This window comes from Callithrix jacchus, chromosome 16, assembly GCF_049354715.1.
Source record: "Callithrix jacchus isolate 240 chromosome 16, calJac240_pri, whole genome shotgun sequence".
NCBI lineage: Eukaryota > Metazoa > Chordata > Mammalia > Primates > Cebidae > Callithrix > Callithrix jacchus.
In genome coordinates, this window is record NC_133517.1 from 43,015,531 (window position 1) to 43,042,503 (window position 26,973).

General features: G+C 41.5%; 2 protein-coding genes across 13 annotated transcripts in view; one reads left to right on the top strand and one right to left on the bottom strand.

The window, feature by feature from the left end:
* LOC144579836 (nuclear pore membrane glycoprotein 210-like) overlaps window positions 1-26,973 on the bottom strand; it is a 45,274-nt gene that overhangs the window by 15,777 nt on the left and 2,524 nt on the right. Inside the window, exons 2-4 of one of the 10 annotated variants that reach the window (XM_078353617.1) lie at window positions 17,273-17,332; window positions 17,026-17,127; window positions 14,196-15,690 (exon numbers count right to left, since the gene is read on the bottom strand). In XM_078353617.1, the coding sequence (XP_078209743.1) occupies window positions 15,538-15,690; window positions 17,026-17,127; window positions 17,273-17,302 (285 nt within the window). In that variant the 5' untranslated portion in view covers window positions 17,303-17,332 and the 3' untranslated portion in view covers window positions 14,196-15,537. Of the gene's footprint in view, window positions 1-14,195; window positions 25,063-26,973 lie in introns of those variants that run through there. The other 9 variants (XM_078353615.1, XM_078353613.1, XM_078353619.1 and 6 more) reach the window with 9 other exon arrangements.
* On the top strand, window positions 20,418-26,272 carry LOC144579835 (serine/threonine-protein kinase MARK2-like). Of its 3 annotated transcripts, none has more exons than XM_078353609.1 (3): window positions 20,418-20,478; window positions 21,015-22,567; window positions 22,999-26,272. In XM_078353609.1, exon 2 carries the CDS (start codon window positions 21,335-21,337, stop codon window positions 22,151-22,153), a length of 819 nt encoding a protein of 272 aa, XP_078209735.1. In that variant the 5' UTR covers window positions 20,418-20,478; window positions 21,015-21,334; the 3' UTR covers window positions 22,154-22,567; window positions 22,999-26,272. The 3 variants fall into 3 exon arrangements, 2 of the variants coding, with proteins under 2 accessions (XP_078209735.1, XP_078209736.1); XM_078353610.1 differs by having other exon boundaries at window positions 24,233-26,272; XR_013528272.1 differs by lacking the exon at window positions 21,015-22,567 and having other exon boundaries at window positions 24,233-26,272.

Consider the following 26,973-nt stretch of genomic DNA (forward strand, 5'->3'; position numbering starts at 1 on the left):
AGGTTGAATATTGACAGTAAAGAAAAAGTAATTTGGGAGAAGATTCCTTAACTATTTTGCTTGACAATAGGATGAGGCATGCCTCTGTATTCTTGGTAAAAGAGAGAGAGAGATAGCTGACTTGAGGCTAGGCTTGATATCTGGGCTTGGTGGGCTTGAGGCTTAAAGGAATTCACTGGGGTGAGATATAAATTTGGAGTCCTTTATGGCTAGAGACAAGAGCCCATTACTAAGACTTGAAGACAAGGGCCTATTACTAAGACTTGAAGAACTCCTGCAATTAATATCTCCTAAGTGGAGGAAAGAGCCCTGTGGAACAAGAGAACAGTAACCAGTGAGGTAAGAATATCATCAAAAAAGTGTCACAGAAATCAAAAGTGAGGGTTTTTCAAACAGTGCGTCATCAAGATGGTAAGAAGCCACTCAGAGATCATGAACAAGACTAAAATTAATACCCTTGGTACTTAGTACTAGAAGATATTGGTGACGTCATCAAACTCTTGAGTGATGGGGCAGATGCTGTGTTAGTGTGGGTTGTGAAGTGAATGAAACATGAAAAAATTAATACAAAGAAGACCTTTGGGAGGCTGAGACGGGTGGATCACGAGGTCAAGAGATCGAGACCATCCTGGTCAACATGGTGAAAACCCATCTCTACTAAAAATACAAAAAATTAGCTGGGCATGGTGGCGCGTGCCTGTAATCCCAGCTACTCAGGAGGCTGAGACAGGAGAATTGCCTGAACCCAGGAGGCGGAGGTTGCAGTGAGCAGACATCGCACCATTGCACTCCAGCCTGGGTAACAAGAGCGAAACTCCGTCTCAAGAAAAAAAAAGAAAATACAAAGAAGACAACATTTTCAAGAGCATGACCTTGAAAGATCGGTGATGCAAAAAGAAAGATGACAGATATAAAGTAAGGTGACATTTTTCATTTGTTTTGTCTTATTTTAATGTGAAAAGCATAGTCAAAGTTTGATTAAAAAAAAAAAAAACCCAGTTAAGTCAGAGAAAGCTTACAAGAGAGGGAAAAATAATTTAAAGTTCCTGGAAAATCTAAAGATGTGGTGTCTAAAATAGGTTAGGGTTAGAATGAGAGAAAGAATGCCTGTTCTGGTTATTGTGGCCGTGGTTTTCTTTCTTTTTTTTTAATTAATTAATTTTTATTTTTATTTTATTTTTTTGTGTGTGTATCTAGCCTAAAGGAGACTGGAAAAATGTAGGGAACATTTCTGAGACGTAATTTTGTTTTTATTTTTTCTTGCTCATTTCCCTGAGTTTAGACATTGGATTTAGGGAAGCATATTGGTGGAGCAGAAAGACCGTGGCATTTGGATCTGCATACTTGTCTTTAAATCATGTAACTGCAGCTTAGCTTGTTACATGATCTCTGGAAAATTACCCAATCTCTCTGAGCCCCAGATTTCTCATCTCTAAAATTAAGACAATTACATCACTCCAAAAGTTTTAAGTCTTCAGACTAAATGATATAATGAAATGCAAAACACCTAATAGTGTGTTTCTCACTTATGAGGCATTTAACTAATCTTAATTCCTTTCTCAGTTGAGCTTCATGAAATTTTAAAATTTTAGTTTCAAGGTTGAAGTTAGAATGGGATCTGCTTTCTCTAAACATAGACATAAAATCAGTGGCCTGTGGTTGGTTTGTGTCTTGTCTAGACAACAATACACTTTATTAACGTAGGGTCCTTCCTTATATTGCCAAAGAACCTACAGTTGTGTTTTTGTTTTGTTTTTAAGACAAGGTCCTTCTTTGTTGATCAGGCTGGAGTGCAGTGGTGTGATTATAGCTCATAGCAACCTCAAATACCTGTCCTCCAGGGATCCTCCCACCTCAGTCTCCTGAATAGCTGTGACCACAGATGTGCGCCATATCATCCAGCTATTTTTTTGTAGCCACCAAGTGTCACTAATTTAGCTCAGGCTGGACTGGTACTCCTGGGCTGAAGCAATCCTTCTGCCTTAGCCTCCCAAAACAATGGGATTACAAACGTGAGCCACCATGCCTTGCAGGAACTACAGTTTTGCCAAAAACATCTTGGGCACTTCTATTGTCACCTAGGGGTCTTCTGATATGGCCAATTCAGTGAATTTCTCTCTGCCAACATGTGACCAGCAAGCACTGGAAAGTGATGAATTTAGCTATGCTTCTCAATGTACTTAGTCTCTTAATTCAAAACTCACCCAGAAAGGCCTTTACTCTGGCCTCCAAGATAACTACTTAATGTTCAGAATTCAAGTATCCATGGATGTCATATACTCTATGCCACTCATAGAATCCATTCCACTTCAATCATCCTTGCCTTGATTATAGTGATTTGGTTTGATCTTGGAATGAAACTGCCTGTTTCAGATCACATAGCTTCATCAAGAACCAACTATGTGACCTTGGGTAAGTGCTTTAAAATACTTGTGTTTCAATTTCCACATTGGTAGAATGAAGATAATAGCACAGGGCTATTTTGATGATTAAATGATGTAATATATTTAAAGCTCTTCAAGCAGTCTCTGCACATGGTAAATGCTGATTACATAAAAACTAAACTAACCATTTTCACACTTCACTAGTTTTCATTTTTTTCTTTTAAAAAATTCAGCTTAATTTTTAATTAAAACTAATATTATTAAGCAAAAGCTTCAGTTTAGAAATGCAACACGATCTCAGTATCCCAGCCCAAACTTTGATTCTAACCAGATTAGAAGTTAGAATATATGCCTTGAGAGCCTTTAAGGAGGGTGGAAGTAAAGTGAAGATCACTCCTTCTTTTGTCAATGAATGAAAAGAAAGGAAAAAAAAGAGAAAGAAAATGAAAAGAAAAAAAGACAATCTAAATTTTAAATTTCTCATTTTATTTATATAAGAATAATTTTAATAATTTAATATTATTTCCCTATACATAGTGAAAAACATAAGTATACATGGTACTTTGTGATGAAGATAAAAATCGAGCATGTCTGGAAAAAATTTGGGAATAAATAAAATGGTCATGCTTGGTTATGGAATTAATTTAAGGGAGTCTCAGAAGCATTGCGACATTTAGCACATATACGTGTTGACATGTAACAAAAGGCAATGCTTATACAAAGTCCTGGAGACAAATTGTAGGAGGAAAAGATGACATTTTAAAAAAAGAAAATAAATTTTTGAAAAGAAAAGATGTGACACATTGAAAAATTTTAATGCTTGGTCTTGGAGAAAGATAATTCTATTTTCATTTTTATTTTTGATAAGCAAAGAATTCATGTTTTTATTTTTCTAGAAATTTAAAGCAGCTATTTACTGAATTTTCCACAAAGGTAAATGTATCAAAATTTATCCCACATTTCTTCCCATGCAAAAGCAGAAAAATGCAAGCTTTTAAAATGTGGAAACATTTGGAAGAAACTCCCCTGGGCAACAGGTACAAAAATAGTTCTGGATTTTTCTAGGTCCTAGAATAAATCATCAGTTGAACATTATAAAATCACATAGCTGTCCAGGCACAGTCTCTCACACTGTAATTCCAACACCTTGGGAGGCTGATTCAGGAAGATCACTTGAGCCCAGGAGTTCAAGACCAGCCTGAGAAACATGCAGAAACTCTGTCTCTATGAAATACAGAAAAAAAAAAATTACCTGAGAATGTTGGTGCCAGTGCATGTCTGTAGTCCATGCTACTCGAGAGGTTGAGGTGGGAGGATTGCTTGAGCCCAGAGAGGCTGAGGCTCCAGCAAGCCTCGCACTGTACCCAGCCTGGGTGACAGAAGAATATCTTGTCTCAAAAGAAATAAATAAACAAAAATAAGTAAAATTTCACAAGTGAGACACATAGAAGCTTGGGCTTTTCTTTCTAGACAAATATTCAGGAAGAATCATAAAGAATGATTAAGCTTGTTTTTTTTTTTCTTTCAATATCACTGTGATTAGGTTAAATTAAGCAAGAACCATGATTCATATTTTATTGTCCGTCACTTTTTAGTGCTAGGATTTTCATTCCCTAATAATTTATTTCATCCCATCTAATGTACTTTAGATGTATGTTTAGTTTGAAGATTGTTCTACATTTATTTCGTTGTTCAACATGTCAGCTAAAGGAATGAAGATATCTATCTAGCTTTTTCTCTCTACTTATCAATCTATTATCTATCTGTATCTGCATATCACATCTACCATCTCAACCAAAGTTTGTAATTTAAAAGATAACCATGTGTAAATACATATAATTATTTTTCCATAAACAAGAATACAACTGTTACTTAATTCTCAATAACTTTTTAGTTGTTTACTTCTTGATTAGTCTATGCTACAGTTACATGTGATTATTGAATAATGGGGATGTGTTCATATTTTTAAAAATTGATAACTATTTCTATATATCATCAGTTTCTAATAGATCTTCTTAATAAGTATACATAAATACAATAAAAATATGTAGGCAAATAACTTATAGACACGCTCAGTGAAATGAAGAAAAACAGGATTCTTACCTGTAAAACTTCACCAGGTTCTTGGTCTTTTTATGAGCTGTGCATGAGACATCCTGTTAACCAAAGGATCTTTCTATACAGACCCTTTTGTGTACCAGTTTTGGAAGAAAGGGGTTGTCAAATGTTGAAACCTGTCTCCTCATCTCATATTTTAAAGGTTGGGTATGCAGGGACATAGTACAGCTCTGGTCTCAGATATCAGTCAGTATGTGATTTTCTTGACATAGTTTTCTATTTGTAAAATTAGGGGAATGATAAGATAACTTCCAAATTATGTGCCTTGGATCAAAGACATTCTATGATTATGTAATTTTACATTACACATAATCTTGATAAATTCATGCAGTAATATTAAGAATGAATAGTTCATTTTTTCTCTGGTAAATTCAATTTAAAATAAATGCCATGTAGGTTGTAATTTTTAATTGAAGTAAAATAACAAAATTTTGACTACCATAAAAGAGAGGCACAATCTTCCTCTCTGCCAAGATGCACCTTTCAGCAAGACTGTGCTCCACAACACAGGATGCTAATTAGGCCTATGTTACTGTCAGCAATGTCACAGTCTTTACAGTGCATATCCAAACTGCTAAATCTAAAAAACAGAGCTAAAGAACCTTTCATTTCTTCCCATTGTATACTGGATATGTTATTGTACCCTGATATTCCCCAGTAAAAGGTTTATATGAACAAGAGCAGAAAGTTATAATAGTAAAGGCATTGACTAGGAAAAGTGTTACTAAAGATAATTAACTGAGTCTTACACTTCATGACTATAAAATGGCAGAATAATCTCGGCACTTTCAATCCAACAAGGATGACTCTACAGCTTATCATCCAAATCATGATACTTTTTAGAGTTGAAATGGGGCAATATATAATTATGCCAGGGTGGTAGGTGTAATCATATGTATTCTGAAACACTCAGTAGTTGCACAAATGCAGGCTAATGCGAAAGCTTATAACACAAATGTATTTTTGATGAAGAGATACATAAATAGTCGGGCTATTTTCAGTTTATAAATGAAGAAGCAGAGTTATAGCACAGTTACTAATAACCCAGATATGTACTAGGAGGAGGCTATGAAACTAGAAAGTTACGGGATTACTGATTATTAGATTAATGCTCTACATGCTTTAGTGACTGGGTAATTACAAGAATAACACCTGATGTGGCAATGGGAATAAAAATATTGTTTCAAATACAAGGGAACTTCTCTCTAGCCTTTGCATCATAGCTGAGCAAACAACTTATGTATTCAGTACTTTACAGGGTCCTTTTCTCAGATTAAACTATATTTTTAAATTTATGGAGGGGAGCCCTTGTTCAGAACCATTTAGGTTATTTGTAACTCTATCTCCTATTGTCTTAATGAAAAATATTCTAAGCAATCAATATTAGCTTCTGTTAGCCTCAAGAGATATGTCTATAACAGAATTATTCATATGTAAATATTCAAAAACAGTGTGGTAGTGTTTCCAATTTAAACTTCTTGTATACTCTTTATTAAATTATGAGCAGTTTGGGGAATCCAGTCTAAATTTCCATGAAAGATGAAAATGTCAAATATTTGGTTTTCCACATTATATTCATAGCATTCCAAAAATAAGATATTTGAAGTCAACTTTATATACATATTGAAGAACTTTTGCATAGAGGTTGTTTATTCTCAGAGCAAGCCTCCTTAAGCTGTTTGACAGTATTAAAATAAACTCTGGAAACATACATTGTTTTGACGATCACATTCACTAAACTTGTCATCCAAACAATAACTATTTATTACACTGGGGTGTAAATAGCACGAACACACAGATCAGTGCTAAGATCATGAAATCCATTTTATCACTGTTTACTCTAGCAATCTAGCCAAAGTAATTCTTAGACAAATCTTATTAGTCTAGATATATTTTGTCAGCCCCTGAAGTAAGCCATCTGTGATTAATTTATGCAGCTACTCAGTTCCATTTCCTACTAATAGTGTGTTTCTCATATAACTGTATTCAAGAGCTTAGCATTTTATCTGATTTATAAACACATTTAATAAATTTGCTGATGTAAGTTTTGATGTATTTAATAAAATGCTCTATCAAGTTTATTATTAATGTGCAAATTTCATAGATAACTGAGTAGAGACTATATCTTCTATTTAGGTCATACTTTAAACAATATACAACTTCTCTTAATGTATTATTTAGATATCTTCAGAATTTGAAATGAGGGGTTTGAAATGAGGAGGCTGAAGCAGCTAAGATGGCATATTTATTTCTAGGGGTAGTCTTAACAATTCTAATAGAAATTTCATGCACATAGAACCTCCTTTGAAAACCTATATTTTAAGAGGATCTGGATATACAATGGAACATTTTTTTCTCAGAAATGAAAACCTTAAGCCAAATAAACTTTATCCCTCCCCCCGCCCCACACCCATAGTATCTAAGTTACAATTATTTCTTCTCCCAAATTTTTAACTTTGCCATGTTTAAAATCAAATTTACTTTTCTGGCACATGATGCAAGAAAGACAATTTTAAACAACAACCAATGCCTATCTTTTTGCTCTTTTGAAATAAGTATGAAATGACAACTGCAAAGCAACTGAGACAAAGGCCCAGATTAGGGTCTAGAAGTGTCTAGAAGACAATAACAGAATGAGAGAAGCTAAGGTAATTTAAATATCATGAATAGGATAGCCTGTCATAGAAATGAAGACAACTAAGGAGGTAATGAAAATATACACAGACGCTTAATGGCCTTGTATAATCTAAAGAAACAAGAGGCAAAGAACTTTGCTCAAGACACCACACACTGTCTTTCTAAACTTAACATGAGTGACTGTTCCTTTAGAAAAATGCTGACCTAGACTACATTTGATTGTTGAAAATATCACAGAAGACTGATAGACTAGATGTTAAATTTTATGGACAGGAGCCCTTGTCCATAGCTATTCTGGACATTTTCTTTTTATTTGTCTTCTTAAATAAAGAGATGGGTCAGTTCATGAATCTATCTAGATTGATCAGTAGTTATATCTGTCATACACATGATCAAATGGATTTCTTATACAGAATCTTTTTGCATAAGTTCACATATCCTAAACTCCTTTTCTCAGTTCAAATACTCCTTGGAAAACTTCATTTCTAAAGTGCCAGACCAGCCTGAGCAAATGATCAAACTCTGCTGGTTAGTACTCTGTGATACACAGCCTGGTGTTTGCAACCCTTTGTCCCATAACAGCATGCATCCAAGAACATTCTAACATATTTGGTACTGTATAAATGCATGCTTCTAAGGTTTAGTTCCTATTTCCTATTGGAACAGTCAGCAACAGATAATTGTTCTGTCCTGAAGATCAAGAAAGGAAAACTAAAAAAAGCAAAAGCCTATGAAGGGGTATAATCTAATTTGTATGCTAGATGATTGGATTCCTGGACTTGTGCCTGAAAAAGAAACTGAATTACTAAAGGAAAGGTTTGAAGTATCATAGAAAAATGGTTTAAAGTAGTTTTGACAAGGTTTCTGGTATGGAAGATCAGAAAAATTTGCTTACATATTTTAATGACAAACCTCAGTACCAATATTCCCTTTGGGTTGTTGATTCCAGTGATGGTTGGTTAAACTTGGACTAAAGATAACATTTTAATATGAAGATAGTTTGGAAAAAATTGTTAAGAAAATGGAGCTGATATTTGGTTGAGTGCCTATAATGTATGGAGCATTTTATATATTACTTCATAGTTTCTGGGTAAAGGAATTATTATCATCTTCACTATTTAAATGAGAACACCTCCCCAGTTTAGAGGTTATTAAGTGGCAGAGGTGAGATCAGTTTGAAGCTGTTATTCTGGTTCTTTGGCCCTACATGATACATGAGGATTTCTATAATAAATTGAAAATAAAATGAATATTTTTCAAATACTATTGCAAAGCACTAGATGAGCATAAGAGTTGCTAAAACAAAAGAAAACTATCTGGTATTTCTAAAGAGGTGCCATGTTAATCAGAGGAAAGTTAACGGCCTAGATTGAGCATGAATCAAACCACCAGAAAGGGGAGGAGAGAGCGAAACAGAGATGTCCTCACCAAGCTCCCTTCTTTGTTCCCAGGCTTTTTACTCTTAGTGACAGAGACTTCAGACTTCACTGCAGAGATTACAAAAAAGAGAAAAAGAGTTGGAAAATGAAGTGTGATTTAAGAAGTGAAGAAGCTGGTGGCCTGTAGAAATATGGCAATGTTCATTTCATGACTCTTATCACTTTATAATTTTTTTAAATTCCAAATGTGAAGTAATTCATGTTCATTTCACATCATGAAACCTTGCAAGTATTTTTTTAAATGTAATCTATCTCCCCCTGACAGCCCTTTCTAATAATAATAGCTTAATGGTGTCTCTTATGACTCTTATCCATATGCATATGTGGGGTTTATTGCTTTCTTAACACACATAATAATTATTTTGACTCTGAATTTCTGATTTAAAAATATAGTCATCTTTTCAAATTAAGATAGACTTCTAATTATTTTTAATAACTATTAATACCCAGAATATAATCATACCATATTTAACAATTTTACCATTGAAAAACATTCCAATTATTTTCAGTTATATTGCTGTCACAAATAATGCTGCAATATTAAAATATTCTGTAAGTATAAGTGCTGCTTTTCTTTTTTCTTTTTTTTTTTTAAGAGATGAGGTCTTGCTATGTTACTCAGGCTAGAATGCAGTGGCTATTCACAGGTGCTGTGTTTTTCAAAGGCTCTGACTACTTATAATAAAACAGTTATTTCACCTCATGGGCACTTTCATAGTATTTGTCAACCTTTTGTGGTTTGCATGATGTTTGCATCTGAGGACTATTGTATTGATGCATAATATTTTTTTAAAAATTGACTTCATCAAAAAGCCACTAACATGATTCAACATCTTCAACAAAATGTTTTAAAACTTAGTATCTTTGAAAACCTACTGCAAAAGTTATAAGACCAGTACCAATGATGACAAGGGGTTATATATTTTTATTTTTACTTTTTTAAAAACTGAAACATTAAGTCCACTTAACATTTTATTAAGATTTTATTAAGATCTTGCTCTCCTTATTTTCTATATTTGACATATAATTTAATATCTTATAATGATGTAATATCTTATGTCAAATGTATAAATTAAATATATATCATATATATTATATCATATATGTATATAAATCACATTCTCATTTATCATTAAATTGGAATATCTGTCTTGATTTTTTTTGTCTCAATATTTTCTTATGTCTGAAGATATCACATCAGAGCTGATGAAATTTGACCAAGAGCTGGACTTTAAACAGTAATATAAAAAGAGTTTGATGACAATTGCACATGAAATCCAAACTAAGAACATTAACTTTATTAGCATTCACCAGAGAGGCTGAAGCAATAATATGTGCACATATATATAGATATGTGAGAGGGGATTTATTAGGGAAATTGGCTCATGGGGTTAGGGAGGCTGAGAAGCCTCATGATAGGCTACTACAAGCCAGAGACCCTGGGATGCCAGTATGCAGGTAGCGTGTCTCAGTTCAACTTTGAAGGCCTCAGAATCAGGGAAGCTGATGGGGTAACATCTAGTCCAAGGCCTGAGAACCTGAGGGCTACTGGTCAAAAAGTCCTAGAGTCCAAACACTAGAGAGTCTGAAATCCTGATGTACAAGAGCAAAAGAACAAGAGTGTCCTAGCTCCTGGAAAGAGAGAGAGAGAAAGGAAAAAGAAAAGAAATGAAATGAAAAAAAAAGAAAAGAAAGAAAACGCCTTTCCTCTGCCTTTTTGTTCTAGCCAGCTCCCATCCAATTGGATGGTGCCCACCTAGATTGAGTGCTAATTTTCCCCACTTAATTCATGGACACACACCCAATATCCTCTGGAAATAGCCTCATGAACACCAGAAATAATGATATACCAGTTTTCCAGGTATTACTTAATGTAGACAAGTTGACATCTAAAATTAACCATTACAATAACAAAATAAAATATCCAAGAGATAATGGGAAGAATGGGAAATAAAACAAAGGAACATGTGCACTTCTGAGGTTTAGAGATGGTTAGAAGTAGAAATGAAAATATTGGTTATGTAATAACTGCTTCCTCTTTAAGCCATGATTCTTTGTAGGTGCTATTTTCACATTTCAATTAATGAATGAATGTGCACCATAACTAAATATATTTATAATAGAGGTATTTTATAGCTTAATAGAAACTTAGGAATATAGTCAATTCACCTTATTTTATGGAATGAGCCTAAAGAGATTTTTAAGCAACTTTACCAAGAGTTTCAATTTTATTGTCATTTGAAGCTATCTTCAGATATTAGTGAAGAAAATATCATGCTGAGAAAAAATAAATATCAAGGGAAATGAAGAGACTGCCAGACAATTAGCATGACTTAATTATTTCTTTCTTTTAGGACAACCATTAAGGTCACAATATTTCAAGCTGAAGTGAGTTAAAATGACTTGCCTCAACTTCTCTATTCTTTATCTTTGCCTGCAAGGAACAGCAAGGCCACTGACCATATGGAGACTGCTTGTTTGGGAAATATTTGAAATACATTTTAATTTGTAAATCCAAACACAACAGTAAAGTCAGTCCACTTTGTTTCTGGCTTCACATCACTTCTGCCGTGAGCTGCACTGTGTGCTATCAAATAAATAAACATTTCTCACTTGGGGCAGAACTCTGAAGCCAAATTAGACTGAAAGCCAAATGCATTAAATGATAATTTGCGTGAACAAGACTAGCATAATTTGTCTCTTAAAAATTGAACAATTTAAATTATATTTAAATATAGCTATTATCATAAACATATTTAAAAGATTCTTAGACTTCTTCAACTATGTATCTGGACAATGAATAGAGGGCAGTAAGCCTTCATTCCCTGGCTCTGATATTTTGATCCAGTCAAGCCAGAGTTAGCATTTGTCCAGCTGCTGGAATTCCCCAGTTGTGCTTTGATTGAAGTGACTTTAACTTCTATGGCATTTTAAAAAGGTAGCTGATTCTTTTTACAGGACTAGCATGACTAAATACAGAACAATGACAACAAAAACTCATTTTACTAACTAATTTCTTCACTTGTTAACCAAATTTGCCCCAAGTAAAAAGAAAAGGAAATGGACTGAATTTAGAGTGTAGATTATAATCCAATTGATTAAAAGGTAATTATAGAGCTGTCTTATCTGAAAGCTATGAATCACATATGACCAAAAGTTTAAATTCATTTTTTAAATTAAAAATTCTGCTTCTCAGTCATACAAGCCACAATTCAAGCTCTCAGTAGTATGTGACTAGTCGTCAAAGTACTGAACAGTACAGACATAGAGCATATCTTGCGATTAGAAAATTCTGGCCGGGACGTGGTAGCTTATGCCAGTAATCCCAGAACTATGGAAGGCCAAGGCAGGTGGATCACCTGAGGTTAGGAGTTCGAGACCAGCCTGTCCAACGTGGTCAAACCCCATCTATACTAAAAACACAAAAAATTAGCCAGGCATGGTGGTGTGCATCTGTAATCTCAGCTACTTGGGAGGCTGAGGCAGGAGAATTGCTTGAAGCTGGGAGGCAGAGGTTGCAGTAAGCCAAGATTGCCCCATTGCACTCCAGCCTGGGCAATAAAAGCAAAACTCCATCTCCAAAAACAGAAAAGAGAAGAGAGAAAGAATATTCTATTGGACAGTATTGCCACACAGAATGCATACATTGCCCAGTGATTTGTTCTTTGCTGCTTCTCATCTACTTTGCAATGCTGTGCTTTGCTTGAAATGCTAGAGTCAAGGAGACTGGATCATATTGCACTCATCTTCTACTGAGCATTTCAAAGTCATGTTCTGGTACCAGAATCAAATCTATATCTTCAACCATCTATTTCAAATTACTACTTTCATACCATTTTCTAACTAGGAAACTTGTATGTACTTACAGACAACTTTTTTTTCTTTTTCTTTTTTTAATTGCATTTTAGGTTGTGGGGTACATGTAAAGAACATCCAAGATAGTTGCATAGGTACACACTTAGCAGTGTGGTTTGCTGCCTTCCTCCCCTTCACCTATATCTGGCATTTCTCCCCATGCTCTCTCTCCCCAACTCCCCATCCCCCACTGTCCCTCCCCTATTCCCCCCAACAGATCCCAGGGTGTAGTGCTCCCCTCCCTGTGTCCATGTGTTCTCATTGTTCAACACCCGCCTATGAGTGAGAACATGCGGTATTTCATTTTCTGTTCTTGTGTCAGTTTGCTGAGAATGATGTTCTCCAGGTTCATTCATGTCCCTACAAAGGACATGAACTCATCATTTCTGATTGCTGCATAATATTCCATGGTGTATATGTGCCACATTTTCCCAGTCCAGTCTATCATTGATGGGCATTTGGGTTGGATCCAGGTCTTTGCTATTGTAAACAGTGCTGCAATGAACAATCGTGTGCATGTGTCCTTATAGTAGAATGATTTATAATCCTTTGGATATATACCCAGTAATGGGATTACTGGGTCAAATGGAATTCTATCAATTTAACTGTGTGTCTTGTGTTTCCAGGTCCAAAATTAAAGTTTTTTTCTTTATTCATATTTATGTGGGCTTCAGAAGCTTGGAAGAAATATGGCTTTGCATTATATTTATTGCCAATTATTGATTTTTGGCTTTGGAAATTGTATTATCACATCATTTGATGTCTGTTTGGACATGCATCAGTCTTATACATAATAGAGTATGTGTAAGGTTTAATTAATTTGTACGACGTTGCTGCTTATTTTCTGTCTCTGTCTACAACTCTAAATATAATTTTTCTTATTTTTAAAGTTATAAACAATGCTGATTTTTTGAGAAATACAAAAACACTATTTTCCACTAGTTGAATAAAAGAATAAAATGTTTTAATATTCTGTCTTAAGTCTAAAAATAAAACATATGTTAGATATCAAACGTAAACAAACATTAAACAATAAATATTTGAGACTTACTCATATTATGAAAAAAAGAGGCATTATTGATTCTTAAGCTTAAAGGAATAAAGTTGCACATTAGTTATTATGATACAATACTTTAAAATATTAAGAATATGTATTTCTTTTCATATTCTTTGTTTTCAATTATTTGTTTATTTAAAATTACATTTTAAACATCATCTACTTGAGCATAAATGTTAACATCTAATTGAAAGGCTTGATAGACTGGAGTAAGTAAATTTTTAAAATTAAGACATTTTATGCATTCAGATTATATATATCCATACATATGTGTGTGATGAATTATAAAAATCTTTTGTAAAAGTCTATTGTAAGTCTTTCAAGGTCATTCACAATGCATATACAACAATTAGAAAACAGAAATTTTATAAAGGCAAAATGAAAAAAAAATTGACCTGTTACCAGCTTAAGACAATTCATATTACTTTTTTGATGGGTGGTCTTATAGATGTTTAAAAAAATTATATAATTATATATATATAAATATATACACACACACACAAATATTTTATATATTTAAATATTCATTTAAACAATTTTAAAATGAGATATTTTATGAATTTTATTTTGTATATATGTTTGTCTGTTTGTAACCAATGTCTCATGTAATGTCTTGTAAACATCCTTGGGTTTTATTATCTACCTTCTATAACAGCATTTAAAATAGATATGTGTTCTTCCATATAAGAAAAGCAGCCAAGAACATTAGTTTACACCTTTATTGAAATGTTTCTGTTTCAGAACAGCAGAGAGATAAGTTTTCTGAGGAAATTAGAAACTTAAAGATTTTATAGAACATTGTCCAAGGTCAGTCAAAGCTGCATTAATCTTGGAATACGTTGTCAGGGCAGTAAGACTGTAGTCACAGTGTACTAACCATTGACTGATCATTTTGGGTTCAAAAAAAGGAGCACAAAAGAACAGCTGGGGATAAGGTCTTAGTATTGATCTTAACAAGTTGACTCCATGGAAGTAGCCAGTAGATGGATGGTGACCCAGGGCCAGAGAGTGGCAGAGGGAGGGAATGCGGGGTGTCGGTCAAAGGACCAAAGTCCAGATAGGAGGAAGAGGTTTTGACTCTAGTGCACAGCAGGATGACCAGAGTCAATGAGAATGTACTGCATTTTGCAAAACACCTGAGACAGTCCATGTCAAATGTCTCTGCATTTAGATTGAAAAGGACGAAGGCCCAGAGGTCCAGGAACATTGAAACCTGACAGTGGATGCCAATGACTGCGGGGAGGAGCCAGGAGAGATGCCCACACTGCCGTGTGCCCAGCAATGTCAGAGCCTGCAGCACTTCTATTTTTCCCTGCTCTATTTTTTAAAATAAAGATAATTTATGATAAACAAGTTTCTTGCAAATCTTGTAGTAGCACTGGACAGGTGGCAGGTGGGTGGCAGACACCCTGCTGCTTTGTGCCCTCTCTGCACAGGACGGGGTCTGTGCACACCCTAGTTTATTCGGCATGCAGTCACGTGGTCCTTGAAGTTACTCAGAAAAACTGAAAGGAAAAGAGACCTCAGAGAAGCATCAGGGTGACCCCACCTGCAGCAAATCATTCCCAGTGTCTCTGCCAGGCTGAGGCTCTGAGTGGGTGCAGGACAGGGTCCCAAACATTGCACATGGCCTCCCCACACTCACACTGCCTGGTGAGCATTTTCAGGACCAACAGCCCCTTCAGGTCCCGTCTGCCCATGTTAATCATGCTGAGGGTTTCCCAGGAGGAGAAGTCCTGGGAACCAGACTGTGCGGGAGTCACAGTGGCAGGGGTGTGGTCCCCAAAGCACCTGAGGGGGCCACTTGTGCTGCTGGGTTCCTGGCTGTCTAGTGTGGCATTGGTCTTTCTGCTGTGAATGGTTTCCCCTTTTCGATAACAGCAGCACGAACCAGTCCCCCTTAGAGGCCTGATGGGAGTGAGCCTTCAGCCTGGCCCAGGTTGAAGAGGTGATTTTGAAATAGGCAAGTGTCCTGGGTGTGATGAGATGGTTGATGGCAAGACCCAGCAGCCCCTAGGGATGGAGGGGGTGATGGAAATGGGGGCTTTCATAAGGCAGGTTCCAGCTTCCGAGGAACCCAGTGTTTCTGTGCCAGGCAGTGAACTCTGACTTTGGCCATTCCTGAAGCCAGGAAGTTGTTTCCTGCTGCTGCGAGCCATCGAGGGCTACCTCCATGAACCAGGCAAAGCCAAAAGCAAACCTGAGTATCAGGATGGCAGGAGACCCATGGTCAGGGCACCTCTAGCCCATACACAGTGCCGCACCATCAGAGTCCCCACCATGCACCAAGCACCGGATCAACCCAGGCCTCGCTGAGTCCAGGGAAAGTCTCTGAAGCTGGCCTGACTGCAACACTCCTCAACCACGCAGAACCACCCCTTCTAACAGAGGAAAGCAGGTCTTGGGCTCACAGCAGCTCAAAGGCCACAGCACAACAGTGGTTTAATGACATGGTGGGGGGGGGCTGTCACTGCCACTGTTGTATCAAACCAATGAGCTTTGGGCTGCCTTGAGTTGATGACTTAGGGTTTGTTACACTTTCCGTAGTAAGAGCTCCCTTCTAAAGTAAGTTCTGTGTTTGTGATTGCATCATAACCCATTGTGCAGATATGCAGACCTGTCTGAGTGTTTTTACTCTTTTCATTCTATTCTTCCCTATATTTTTGAAAGAACAAAAACATTTTGACCATCCAAACACTCTGATTAGAAAAGAACAGAGAAAGTACAAATGATGACATAAAAACAATCAGCCAGCCTCCCTGTCAACATGGGGAAATAGAAAAAGTGAGAATAGAATAAGATAATGGAAAGCAGAACACTAAATTTTTCCATGCCACAAGCACAGATAAGTCAACACTTGCAAGAATAGGGAGAGGGTCAAAAAATCAACCTGGGGAAACAGAGAAAGGTGCAGCATCTTTAAAAGTGATTCTCTTTATTGTTGTTAGAGTGCTGCTTATGTAATAATATTTTAATTTTAATGAAAAGATTGACAGAAAGGAAACCATTAGGTAACAGTGTGGGTAATTTGTGGACATGGAATGAAAATCATAAAGGTAGCCTGGGTGTGGAGGGTCACACCGGTAATGCCAGCACTTTGCGAGGCCAGGGCGGGTGGATCTCTTGAGCCCAGGAGTTCGAGACCAGCCTGGGCAACATGGTGAGACCCATCTCTACAAAAAATACAAAAATTAGCCAGGTGTAGTGGTGTGCGCAGCCAGGTGGTGGTAGTCACAGCTACTTCGGAGGCTGAGTTGGGAGGATCACTTAAGCCCAGGAGGTCAAGGCTGCAGTAAGCTATGATCCTGCCACTGCACTCCAGCCCAGTCAACAGAGTGAGACCCTATCTCAAAAATTTAAAATATCACAAAGGTAGCATGAAAATGACTAAAGTTGCAGAATAAATCAGAGACTCTAACAGCTTTGCTAGTTATACCTGATGAGATTGACAGCTTTTAAAATACCAATCTCTGAACATCACAATGGCCCAGAGGAAGAATGAAAATCACCCTGGGGACCAATGACCCAAACTTACCATGGTGATGGCCCTGGTTTCCTGGTAGGCCATCTTGATGTTGTCCGCAGCACTGGTATTGAGGAAGAAGTTACCCGAGTCTTTCCTGAGGTGGAGCTCCACCTGCAGGAGGCAGAATCAGGGAGAGTTGGGCTGTGTTTTGGAGGGTGATGGGGTCCCCCGATGGGTCTTACCCAGACAGCCAGCAAGGCAAGGGCTATAGCTGGAAGCCAAGACGGTTGTAGATGGTCACCTCTTCCAGGCTCACCCTCACATCCTCTACCAGGATGAGCTCCATGGAGGCCGATGAAAGCACTGGAGGGTCACGCTGAAGGGCAAGGGCAAGGCCATGAGATGAAGGAGGCCACAGGACACCCATGGGCCAATACCAGGTCATCCTGCAGGCCGCCCTTTAAGAAGAGCAGGCCCAGCAGGCCCAAAAGCCCCAGGGCCTGGCCTTGCTCCCAGTCACAAGTCCTGATAAGCCCTGGTGCTCCTGAGCCCAGTGGAATGGCCAAGCCTATTTGAGGCCTCCCATCAGCCCCCCAAGGTGGAGTGAGTTGCTGGCTCCTCCACTCCAGACCCAGAATTGCGTTGGCAGCAGTCCAGCTTAGATGCCTCCCCACCCTACCAGGCCCCAGTGGTGGGTGACTCTCACATACACCCTGCCCTTCAAGACCTCACAGCAAAGGGCCAGCTTCAGAGCATGTAGCAGACACCACTCCTGGCAGGGACAGGAAGGCTGCTGTCAGCCAGGCTAGGCAGTGGGGGCGGGTCCCCTGGAAGAGTGGCCAAGCATGGCTCACAAGAGAACAAGGACAGCCTTCATCCCCTAGGGCGGCATATGACTCACAGAGCTCTGCTTCCTGCCTTGTGTCACACAAGGCGCCCTTGTGTGTCACACAAGGGAGCCCTGACACACCCAGATCCGAGGCCCTCAGGGAGGGCCCTCAGCATGTTTGAGCACCTCCTCAGGACCACAGTTGTGCCAGGCACTCAGGGTACAGCAGCTGCCCACAGGGAGAGGCAACTCCAATGTATGGATGAAAGAGCAGGAGCAGGCCAAGTACGGTGGCTCCCACCTGGAATCCCAGCACTTTGGGAAGCCAAGATGGGAGGATTACTTGAGCCCAGGGGTTCGAGACCAGCCTGGCTAACATGGCAAACATGTCTCCACTAAAAATATGAAAAATGAGCTGGGAGTGCTGGTGCCTGCCTGTAATCCCAGATACTCAGGAATCTGAGGCAGGAGAATCACTTGAACCAAGGCAGCGGAGGCAGTGAGCTGAGATCACACCAATGTACTCCAGCCTCGGTGACAGAGTGAGATTCTGTCTTGGAAAAAAAAAAAAAAAAAGAAGAAGAAAAAAAGGAGAAAAAAGTTCAGAATCCTGAGGGGAACATGTCAGGGTGTTCAGGCTCCAGGCAGAAGACCATGACACCCCCCATTCCCGACCAAGGGATTCCTGGTGCCAGTGAGGGCTGAGCCAACTGGGACAGGCACAGGTGTGCCCCTTCAGGGGCCATCTCCCTCCACACCAGCCTCCTGAGTGCGGCCCCCATGGGCCTCAATCTCTTCCAAAGCTTGCTCCCCAGGAAGCAATAAAAGCACCTCATCCTGGCATTTAGGAACCCTGGGAATCCAGCCCTACTTTCTCCTACCAGCCTGTGCCTGCTGCCTCCACCTAAATGTAGAAAGACCTATATTTCCTGGTGACCATGCCCTATGTGGGGTGGCTATCATCCATGCAGGGCTATTCCTGGGGAGCCCTTCCCTTCCCCACCTCCAGTACACCTATGGGGCCCCTACTGTTAATAGCAGCACCTCTGCCTGGGGCCCCCGAGAGGCTGGGGTAGGAGAGAGGCAGTCCAGCAGGCAGAAATTCACATCCCCAGATGGTGGCAAGTGTGTGCGAGGTGTATGTGCGTGCACATGTGTGTGTGTGTGTGTGTGTGTGTGTGTGAAGGGTTAGAGGTTTCTGCACTGTGGCAGAAAGAAAGCAGAAGCAGTTCTGGAATCTAGGGCAAAAGAGGCTCCTCTGTGTCTGGGTCTCAGGAATGCTCCCCAGAGTGCCAGATATATCAGATGGGACTGAAGAGGCCAAAGGGCGGCCCAGTGAAGGAGAGTAAGTAGGGGACTCCAGGCAGCGGGGACTGTGTGTAGGAAACATGATGTCCTGACCCACATGGGCACACAGGGTGGTCTGTAAGGCAGCGCCGTGGGGAGAACAGGCTGCCCAGGCGAGCCCTAGTGGACTAGGAGGAGGGCTTCTCCTTGAAGGTCTCAGGGCCAGCAGGTGGGTGGTGGAGGCCAGAGGTGGGTTTTCCTTGGATCCCTCTGGGAGCCTGAAAGGAGGAGCGTGGGTGGGGGAGAATGGAGGCACCGAGGCTGGCGAGGAGGCAAAGTTCAGTTGAGCCCACTCTCAGGTCAGGAGCAGAGTCAGGGTCTGAGGGCTGTGGCCCAGTGAGGGGCTCAGAACTATTCCACAGCCCCAGCCCTGAAATACAGGCTCAGCCTCTGTCCTGGGACTCAAGCGCTCCCAACCTGGCCCCTGTCACTCGTTCAGACTAGCGCATCCCTCCAGAGAGCCACCCTCGGTCATCCTGGGCCTTCGCAGAGGCTACCCTCCTGCCCTTGTCCCTACTCAGGTGACCCCTCCTCACACCGCAGGGGTCAGCAAACTGGCCTCCAGAAAGCCCCACTTCCTCCCTCACAAGCGCCGACCTGCGGCCCAGGCCACTATTCTCTACCCCCACTTTACCTGGTGCTCCTCACGCTGAAGGAGCTTCGAGGCTGGGGGGGTGGGGGCCTTCCTGACGGGGCTATGGGCTCGTGGAGGGTAGGGTATGTCTGTTTCCTCTGTGTCCATTACATAATCTCAACCACATGAGGAAGGAAAAACCCTACAAAAAAAGGAAAATATTCTCTCCCTTCTCAATGGTTGAGACCAACCATTCAGAGATGAAAGAAAAGGAATTGAATATTTTGCATGTAGACATTAGGAGATCTTCAAAATCCAAAAGCTATTTCAGATTTTGAAATTACAGATGATTGAAAACCACCGTGGTGCGTGTAAACCTATGTAACAAACCTGCACAATCTACACATGTACCCCAGAACTTAAGAGTATAATAAAAATAATTATAGAAAAAGAAACTACAAATGAAAATGCTGTTGAAGTTTTATACCAGTTTAAATAGCTAGGAAACTAAATGTCAATCTCTATAACCCATCTAGACAAAAGCACTTTTCTTTTTAAAAGAGGAAGACGTTTTGGGGACCAAAAGAGAGAAAACCTCTGTGAATGATCCCAAGCCATCATTGGCCCCTGCTTTGCTCTGAGCTCATGAAAAGCCTTTGTGATGTCATAACAGACAGGCCTATATAAAGCCCTGGCTGGGTCATGGTTTTTGGTCTGATATATCCCTGGAAGCTTCTTTGGTGACCTGTGGACTCAGACCAGTTTAGCGATTGTGAGTTGTACTGTGTGTGTGTGTGTGTGTGTGCACGCACGTGTGTGTATCTGTGTGTGTTCCTGTGTTTGAAGAGGGTTGGGTGTGGGGGTGTTTGGGGTGGTGTAGAATTTCTGTGTGAGGGGTGCTGGTGTGTTCTTCTAGTTAGCATTGTTAGCGTAGTTAGTATAGTCAGTATCGTTGCTTAGTATTTTAGCGTACTTTGGTATAGTCAGTATTGTTGCTTAATATTTTGGCATAGTCAGTATACTTAGAGTATTTGTATAGTTAGTGTAGAGAGATGTCAGGCACCATGAAGCAGGGATTGGTCTCCACCTCACCTGCCCTGGGGCCACCGTATTATGAAATGCTGGACTTCCTTGGCTGTGGTGCCTTCGGTGAGGTCACACTGGCCCAGCGCTTGCTGACTAGGACCCAAGTGGCGGTGAAAACCACCCTCAAAACTAGCTTCATCAGTAGCCACAGAGAGACGAGGATTTTAACGTCTGTGCACCACCCCAATATAATTAAACTATATCAAATTATTGACACCACAGAGGTGTGCCACTTGATCATGGAGTATGCATCAGGAGGAAGCCTGTATGACTGGATTCAACACAACAATGTGATGGAGGAGGAGGCCTGAGCCATGTTCCAGCAGATGCTGTCCAGCATGAGGTACCTCCACAGAAAAAGAATAGCGCACAGAGACCTGAAACCGGAGAACATCCTCTTGGACGGTGAAGGAAATATAAAAATTGCAGATTTTGGCTCAGCAACAACTTACTATGAGGGGCAGAGGCTGACAGTATGTCATGGCACCCTCCTCTACATGGCCCCAGAAGTCTTCCTGGGCCAGGGCTACTAATGCCCTGCCATGGATGATTGGAGCCTAGGTGTCACTTTGTTCGAGATGGTGTCCAACACTCTGCCCTTCTTCTCAGAGAGTGCTATGCAACTCAAATCCATAATTAGATCTGGAAAGTACGTTTGCCCAGCCTCCTTTTCAGAAGGCCTTAAAAGCCTAATGAAGAAACTCTTAACATCAGACCCAATGGAGTGGCCGACAGTAGACGAAGTCATGAGGGACCCGTGGGTGAACAACGGCCAGGAGTTGCCTCCGACAATATATGAAGAAAAAATCCCGGGCCACCCGGACCCTGAAACAATCCAGCTTTTGGAGGCCATGGGGTTTCAGCCTGAGACAGTCTCCAACGCACTTAAAGAAAACTTATTCAGTTATACCATGGCCACCTACCTTATTTTAGATGGAAAAAGAAAGCAATCCACTAACATACTGCAGTCCCTTGCTCCTGGGGATCCCACCTGTTCCCTGTCAACTCAAGTTTCCAGTTCACCTGCTGGCCTGCAGAAGAAGCCAGAGAGTTTTAATCCAGACCCCCAGCATGCCCCCATGGCCTCCCCGACCATCAAGAGCTCCATCACCAATTGTGGAGATTTAGAAACCCTGGCTGAGCAAGCCCTCCAGCGTGAACGCGTGGCCTCCTCAATTGTGAGCTCCTTAGAAACCTTGGCTGAGCAAGCCCTCCAGAGTGACTGTGTGGCTACCTCCATTGGGAGCTCCTTAGAAACCTTGGCTCACCAAGCCCTCCAGCATGACCCCGTGGCCTCCTCCATTGGGAGCTCCATTGGCAGTGGTGGAGAATTAGGAACCTTGGCTCGGCAAGCCCTCTAGCATGACCACGTGGCCTCCTCCATTGGGAGCTTCATCGGCAGAGGTGGGGATTTAGAAACCTTGGCTCAGCAAGCCCTCCAGTGTGACCTCATGGCTGCAGCCTCCGTCAGGTGCTCCATCGGCAGTGAAGATTTAGAAACTTTGGCTCAACAAGCCCTCCAGCATAACCTCGTGGCCGCCTCTTCCACCCAGATCACCACCCAGAGCACCCCGGCTCAACCACCATCACAGGAAGCCAGTGTCCTGCAAGCTGGGCAGCCCAAGGCTGTGTTGGCCAGGCCAACAAGAAGGTGGAGCTTCCGCAGGGCTGCCAGGAGATGCATTTCCATAATAAGGAGATGCTGCTGCCTGTGCCCACCCAAGAGAAAGAGTAAGGGGACCCCAAATAGCGGGACGGCTGATGAAATCAAGTAGGTGGGTGGTGAAGCTGCACTTCTTGCATTTTACTATATTTATTCTGTCTTTATCAGTATTGTTTTAATTGGCAAATCATGCTTGTACATTTATGGGGTGCAGTGTGAGGACTAGATAGATGTGTGCACCGGGGAATGAGGAAATCCCACTACTCATCATCTCCACCACCTCAGAGAGACCAATACCACGTGATGTCCCGGAAGTGTTGATCTAAACAAGTTGACCCCATTGAAGTAGCCAGTAGATGGACAGTGACCCGGGGTCGGAGAGTGGCAGAGGGAGGGAATGGGGGGTGTTGGTCAAAGGACCAAAGTCTAGACAGGAGGAAGAGGTTTTGACTCTAGTCAAAAGTGACCTAGAGGTGACCAGAGTCAATAAGAACATGTTGCATCTTGCAAAAACATGTCCATGTCAAATGTCTCTGCATTTAGATTGGAGGGGACGAAGGCCCTGAGTTCCAGGAACACTATAACCTGACTGGGGATGCCAATGGCTGCGGGGAGGAGTTGGGTGAGATGCTAATGTTGGAGCAACATTGGAGCCTGCAGCACTTTTCCCCTGCCCTATTTTATCTATAATAAATATATTTTTTATTAAAAATAAAGATGGTTCCTGATAAATGACCATTTCTTGCTTCTTGCAAATCTTGTAGTAGCATTGGAAAGGTGGCAGGTGGGTTGCAGACACTGCTGCTTTGTGCCCTCCCTGCACTGGCAAAGGAAAGGGCAGATTTACTAGCACCTGCCTTAGTTGAAAGAAGAGCTGGGATAGTTAAAGGATGTGGAGGAGGATGTGGAAGAGAGCAAGAAAAGAATATAGCTAAACCAGAGTCTAAAACCTGGCCCAGACTGGAAAGAGATCAATGTGCAGTGTGGAAAAAGAAGGGACATTGAAATTGTGCATGCCCCAAAAGAACAGTCATATAAATATACCTAGTGGTGGGATATTATCCAAACTGGCGGGTCACTGTCTTACACTACTACTTTTGGGGCTATAGGAGTATCAGGTAAAAACAAACAAAAACAAACCCTTTTGCCAATCAAAACATGTCACTGGAAGGCAAGAGGTGTGGCACAAGCTCTTATATCTTCCCAGTTGCCCTGTTCCTTTTTTGGGAACAAAGAACAAATCTGCTCCAAAAACTACAAGTACAAATTTCTTTTAAGCCTAAAGATAACATGACTTTAGATTTTAAGTAACCAAAGGCTATGGTATTAGCCTTCACAGTACCACAAGCTGAGTGGCAATTACTTGCTAGAGATATTTCTTGCACAAGAAGTCATCCCTCGCTTTGGCCTACCTGCCACCATCCAGTTGGACAACGGTCCAGCATTTACGGCCCAAGTAATCCAGGTTGTCGCTGAGTCCCTCAACTACATATCGCTTACAATCCTCAGTTGTCAGGTAAAATTGAACGGGCCCATGGCATCCTCAAAGACCATTTGGCCAAACTTGCTATTGAAGTAAAACTCTTTTGGCTCAGCAAGTGAGCCAAGAACACTCCTACCTCTTGCCCGGGCCCAGATCTGGGCCACCCCACGGGGGCCAATGGGCCTGAGCCCCTTCGAATTGCTGTACAGCCGGCCTTTCCTGGTTTCCCATAATCTCCCTGCACGACCGCCTCCACTGGCCTCCTACCTTCCGTTTCTCTCTCTCCTCCACCAGGTACTCAGGAAGCACACCGACTGCACTCTCCCTGTCACTCCGGGACGCAGGGAAACAGCCAAACAGGCAGCTGTCAGTCCACTGTCTCCATCCTCATCCCACACGGTAAAAGCGCCGTACTCGGTCGCAATCATGGGTTTCATTATCAGCACGAGCTGTGTTTTCTATATGACCAAACCAAGGACTATTGTCATTGGTGTTCCACACCACCTATGGAGGGTGCCCATACAACTCTTGTGTTATTCATAAGCCACAGCCTACAAGCCGTCCCAACCGCATGCTCGCTCACTTCAGCAATGATTCCTTAGCCCTCAACATCCGTGACCCTTGGGCACAGCCGTTAGGATGCAGGAGTGTCCAGTAAAGTCTATGAAGATTATACCTGGAGCCACCCTCAGGGAACATGGCTAATATTCCAGTCCTATACCTGCATCGTCTCCGAAGCAATAGAACAGCTCAGTTCTGTAAGCCATACAATCCTGTAAAATGAAGCCATCCTAACTAACCAATTCAAACCCTCAGATAACACCTCTCAGTCTTTCTCTTGGTTGCCTCTAGTACAGCAGGGAGCCAACATGTTAAATTTAACCAAAGCCATGAATATCAACAACTGCTTTTTATGTGTCTCTCTCAGCAACCCGCCCCCGCCCCCTTAGCTGCAGTTCCCCTCAGGTCCAGGTTCAGTCTGTCACAATCACCTACGGGACCCGGTACCATCGTAACAGATATCCCCTTGTTTCAAGTACACCCTCAAAATTTCTCTCTCTGCCATGAGACAGCCAGCAGCTCCAGTCCCAGCTATAACACCACAGTAAAGGTAAAATCCTCCCTCTACACACCACCAAGAGGATATTTCTGGTGTAATGGAACCTTAACTAAATTTATTAATGCCTCCTTCCCTTTCCCTTGTGTGCCTGTGACCTTGGTCCTGCAGTTAGAGGTATATGGACAGGCCGAACTTCTGTCCCTCCTTCCACCCTCCCCTAATCACCTAGACAGATGAGCAGTCTTCCTCCTGATGGTTGTTGGTCTCTCTCTAGCATCCTCTCTGGTGGCAGCAGAGCTGGTCTCTCTCTAGCATCCTCTCTAGTGGCGCCCTAGGCTACAGTGTCACCTCAGCCACTCAGCTAGAGGACAAGTTTCGCGTGGCTATCGAAGCATCGGCCGCCTCTCTGGCCTCCCTCCAGCAACAAATCACGTCATTGGCCCAGGTAACTCTCCAGAAACGAAGGGCCCTTGACCTGCTGACAGCAGAAAAGGGAGGTACCTGTCTGTTTCTTCAGGAACAGTGCTGCTATTACATCAATGAAACAGGCCTCATAAAAGAAAATGTCAACACTCTCTATCACCTCCAAGAGGACCTCCACAAGAAACAGAATCCATCAGTCTGGCCTCTTAACTGGTGGCAATTGCCCATGCTAACCTGGCTAACCCCTATTATCACTCCCATCATCATAGTTTGTCTTTTATTAATGCTATCCCCTTTTTTCCTCAGGTTTTTACAGGCCCACATGAGAGAAATTTCCAGGGTGGCTGTAAACCAGATGCTAATTCACCCCATGTCCGACTCCCAACCCAGGCACCAGCCAACTGACCCTTCTCCCTCACTCTGCCCCTACTCAGCAGGAAGTAGCCAGAAAGAAGTGGCATCCTATATCATCAAAAGGGTCGGAATGTAAGGCTGGTTGCCTTGCCGGGAGGCCAGACACACCCACTTCTGCACTCAGCACCTGACTCTGCACCCAGCACCAGGCTCTGCACTCGGCACCTAGCTCTGCAGCATGGCTCCCCTGGAAGGCTCCGGCCGATGCAACCCTGGCTGGCTCTCACACCGGAAAACCTGTCCAACAACCCGCCAACCAATGGTGGCCTGCTCCATCCCGATCCTGCTCCACTGGAGCCAATCAGAGCATCCAGCTGTTGCTCCTTACTCAGCCATAAAAACCCTACACCCCAGGAAGTCAGCACAACTTCTCTGGCCCCCTTTCCCCAGACCATAGAACCTTACCTGGAAGCTGAATAAATTGGCATTTAATTTTCTTATAGTTGCCTCAGTTTCCTCATTTTAAATGTGGCAATAACCCTTACAACTTGAAGCCAGGAGTTCGAGATCAGACTGGACAACATGACAAAATCCCATCTCTACTGAAAAATATAAAAAATTAGCCAGGTGTGGTGGCACAAGCCTGTAATCTAATCCCAGCTACTCAGGAGGCTAAGGTACGAAAATCGCTTGAACCTGGGAGATGGAGGTTGCAGTGAGCCAAGACCACACCACTGCATTCTAGCCTGGGTGACAGAGTGAGACTGTCTCAAAACAAAAATAAAAAACAACCACCGTTAGGCCATACTCCAGAGATTCTGTTCATTTGGTATGGGGATGAAGTCTAGTCATTCATGATTTACAAATCTCCCTAGGTATTTGAAATGTGCATCCAGAGTTAAGAAACACTGACAAGGCCTAGAGCAATGGCCAAGTTCATTTGCTTCTTGTGGCTTTTGCCCTAACTCTTTCCTTTACCTGGTATGTTCTTCCTCTAGGTCTTTCCATGAATCCTTCTTGTCATTCAGGACTCAGATTAAATGTTACTTCCTCAGGAAGACCTTCCCTGATCCCCACAACAAGCTAAAATAACACACCTACATTTATCACACTGTCCTGCTTGTTTTCATGACTGAATTATTAATAGCAGTTCCTGAGATTTCTCTATTTGTGCTTATTGTCTGTTTCTTCCAACTGT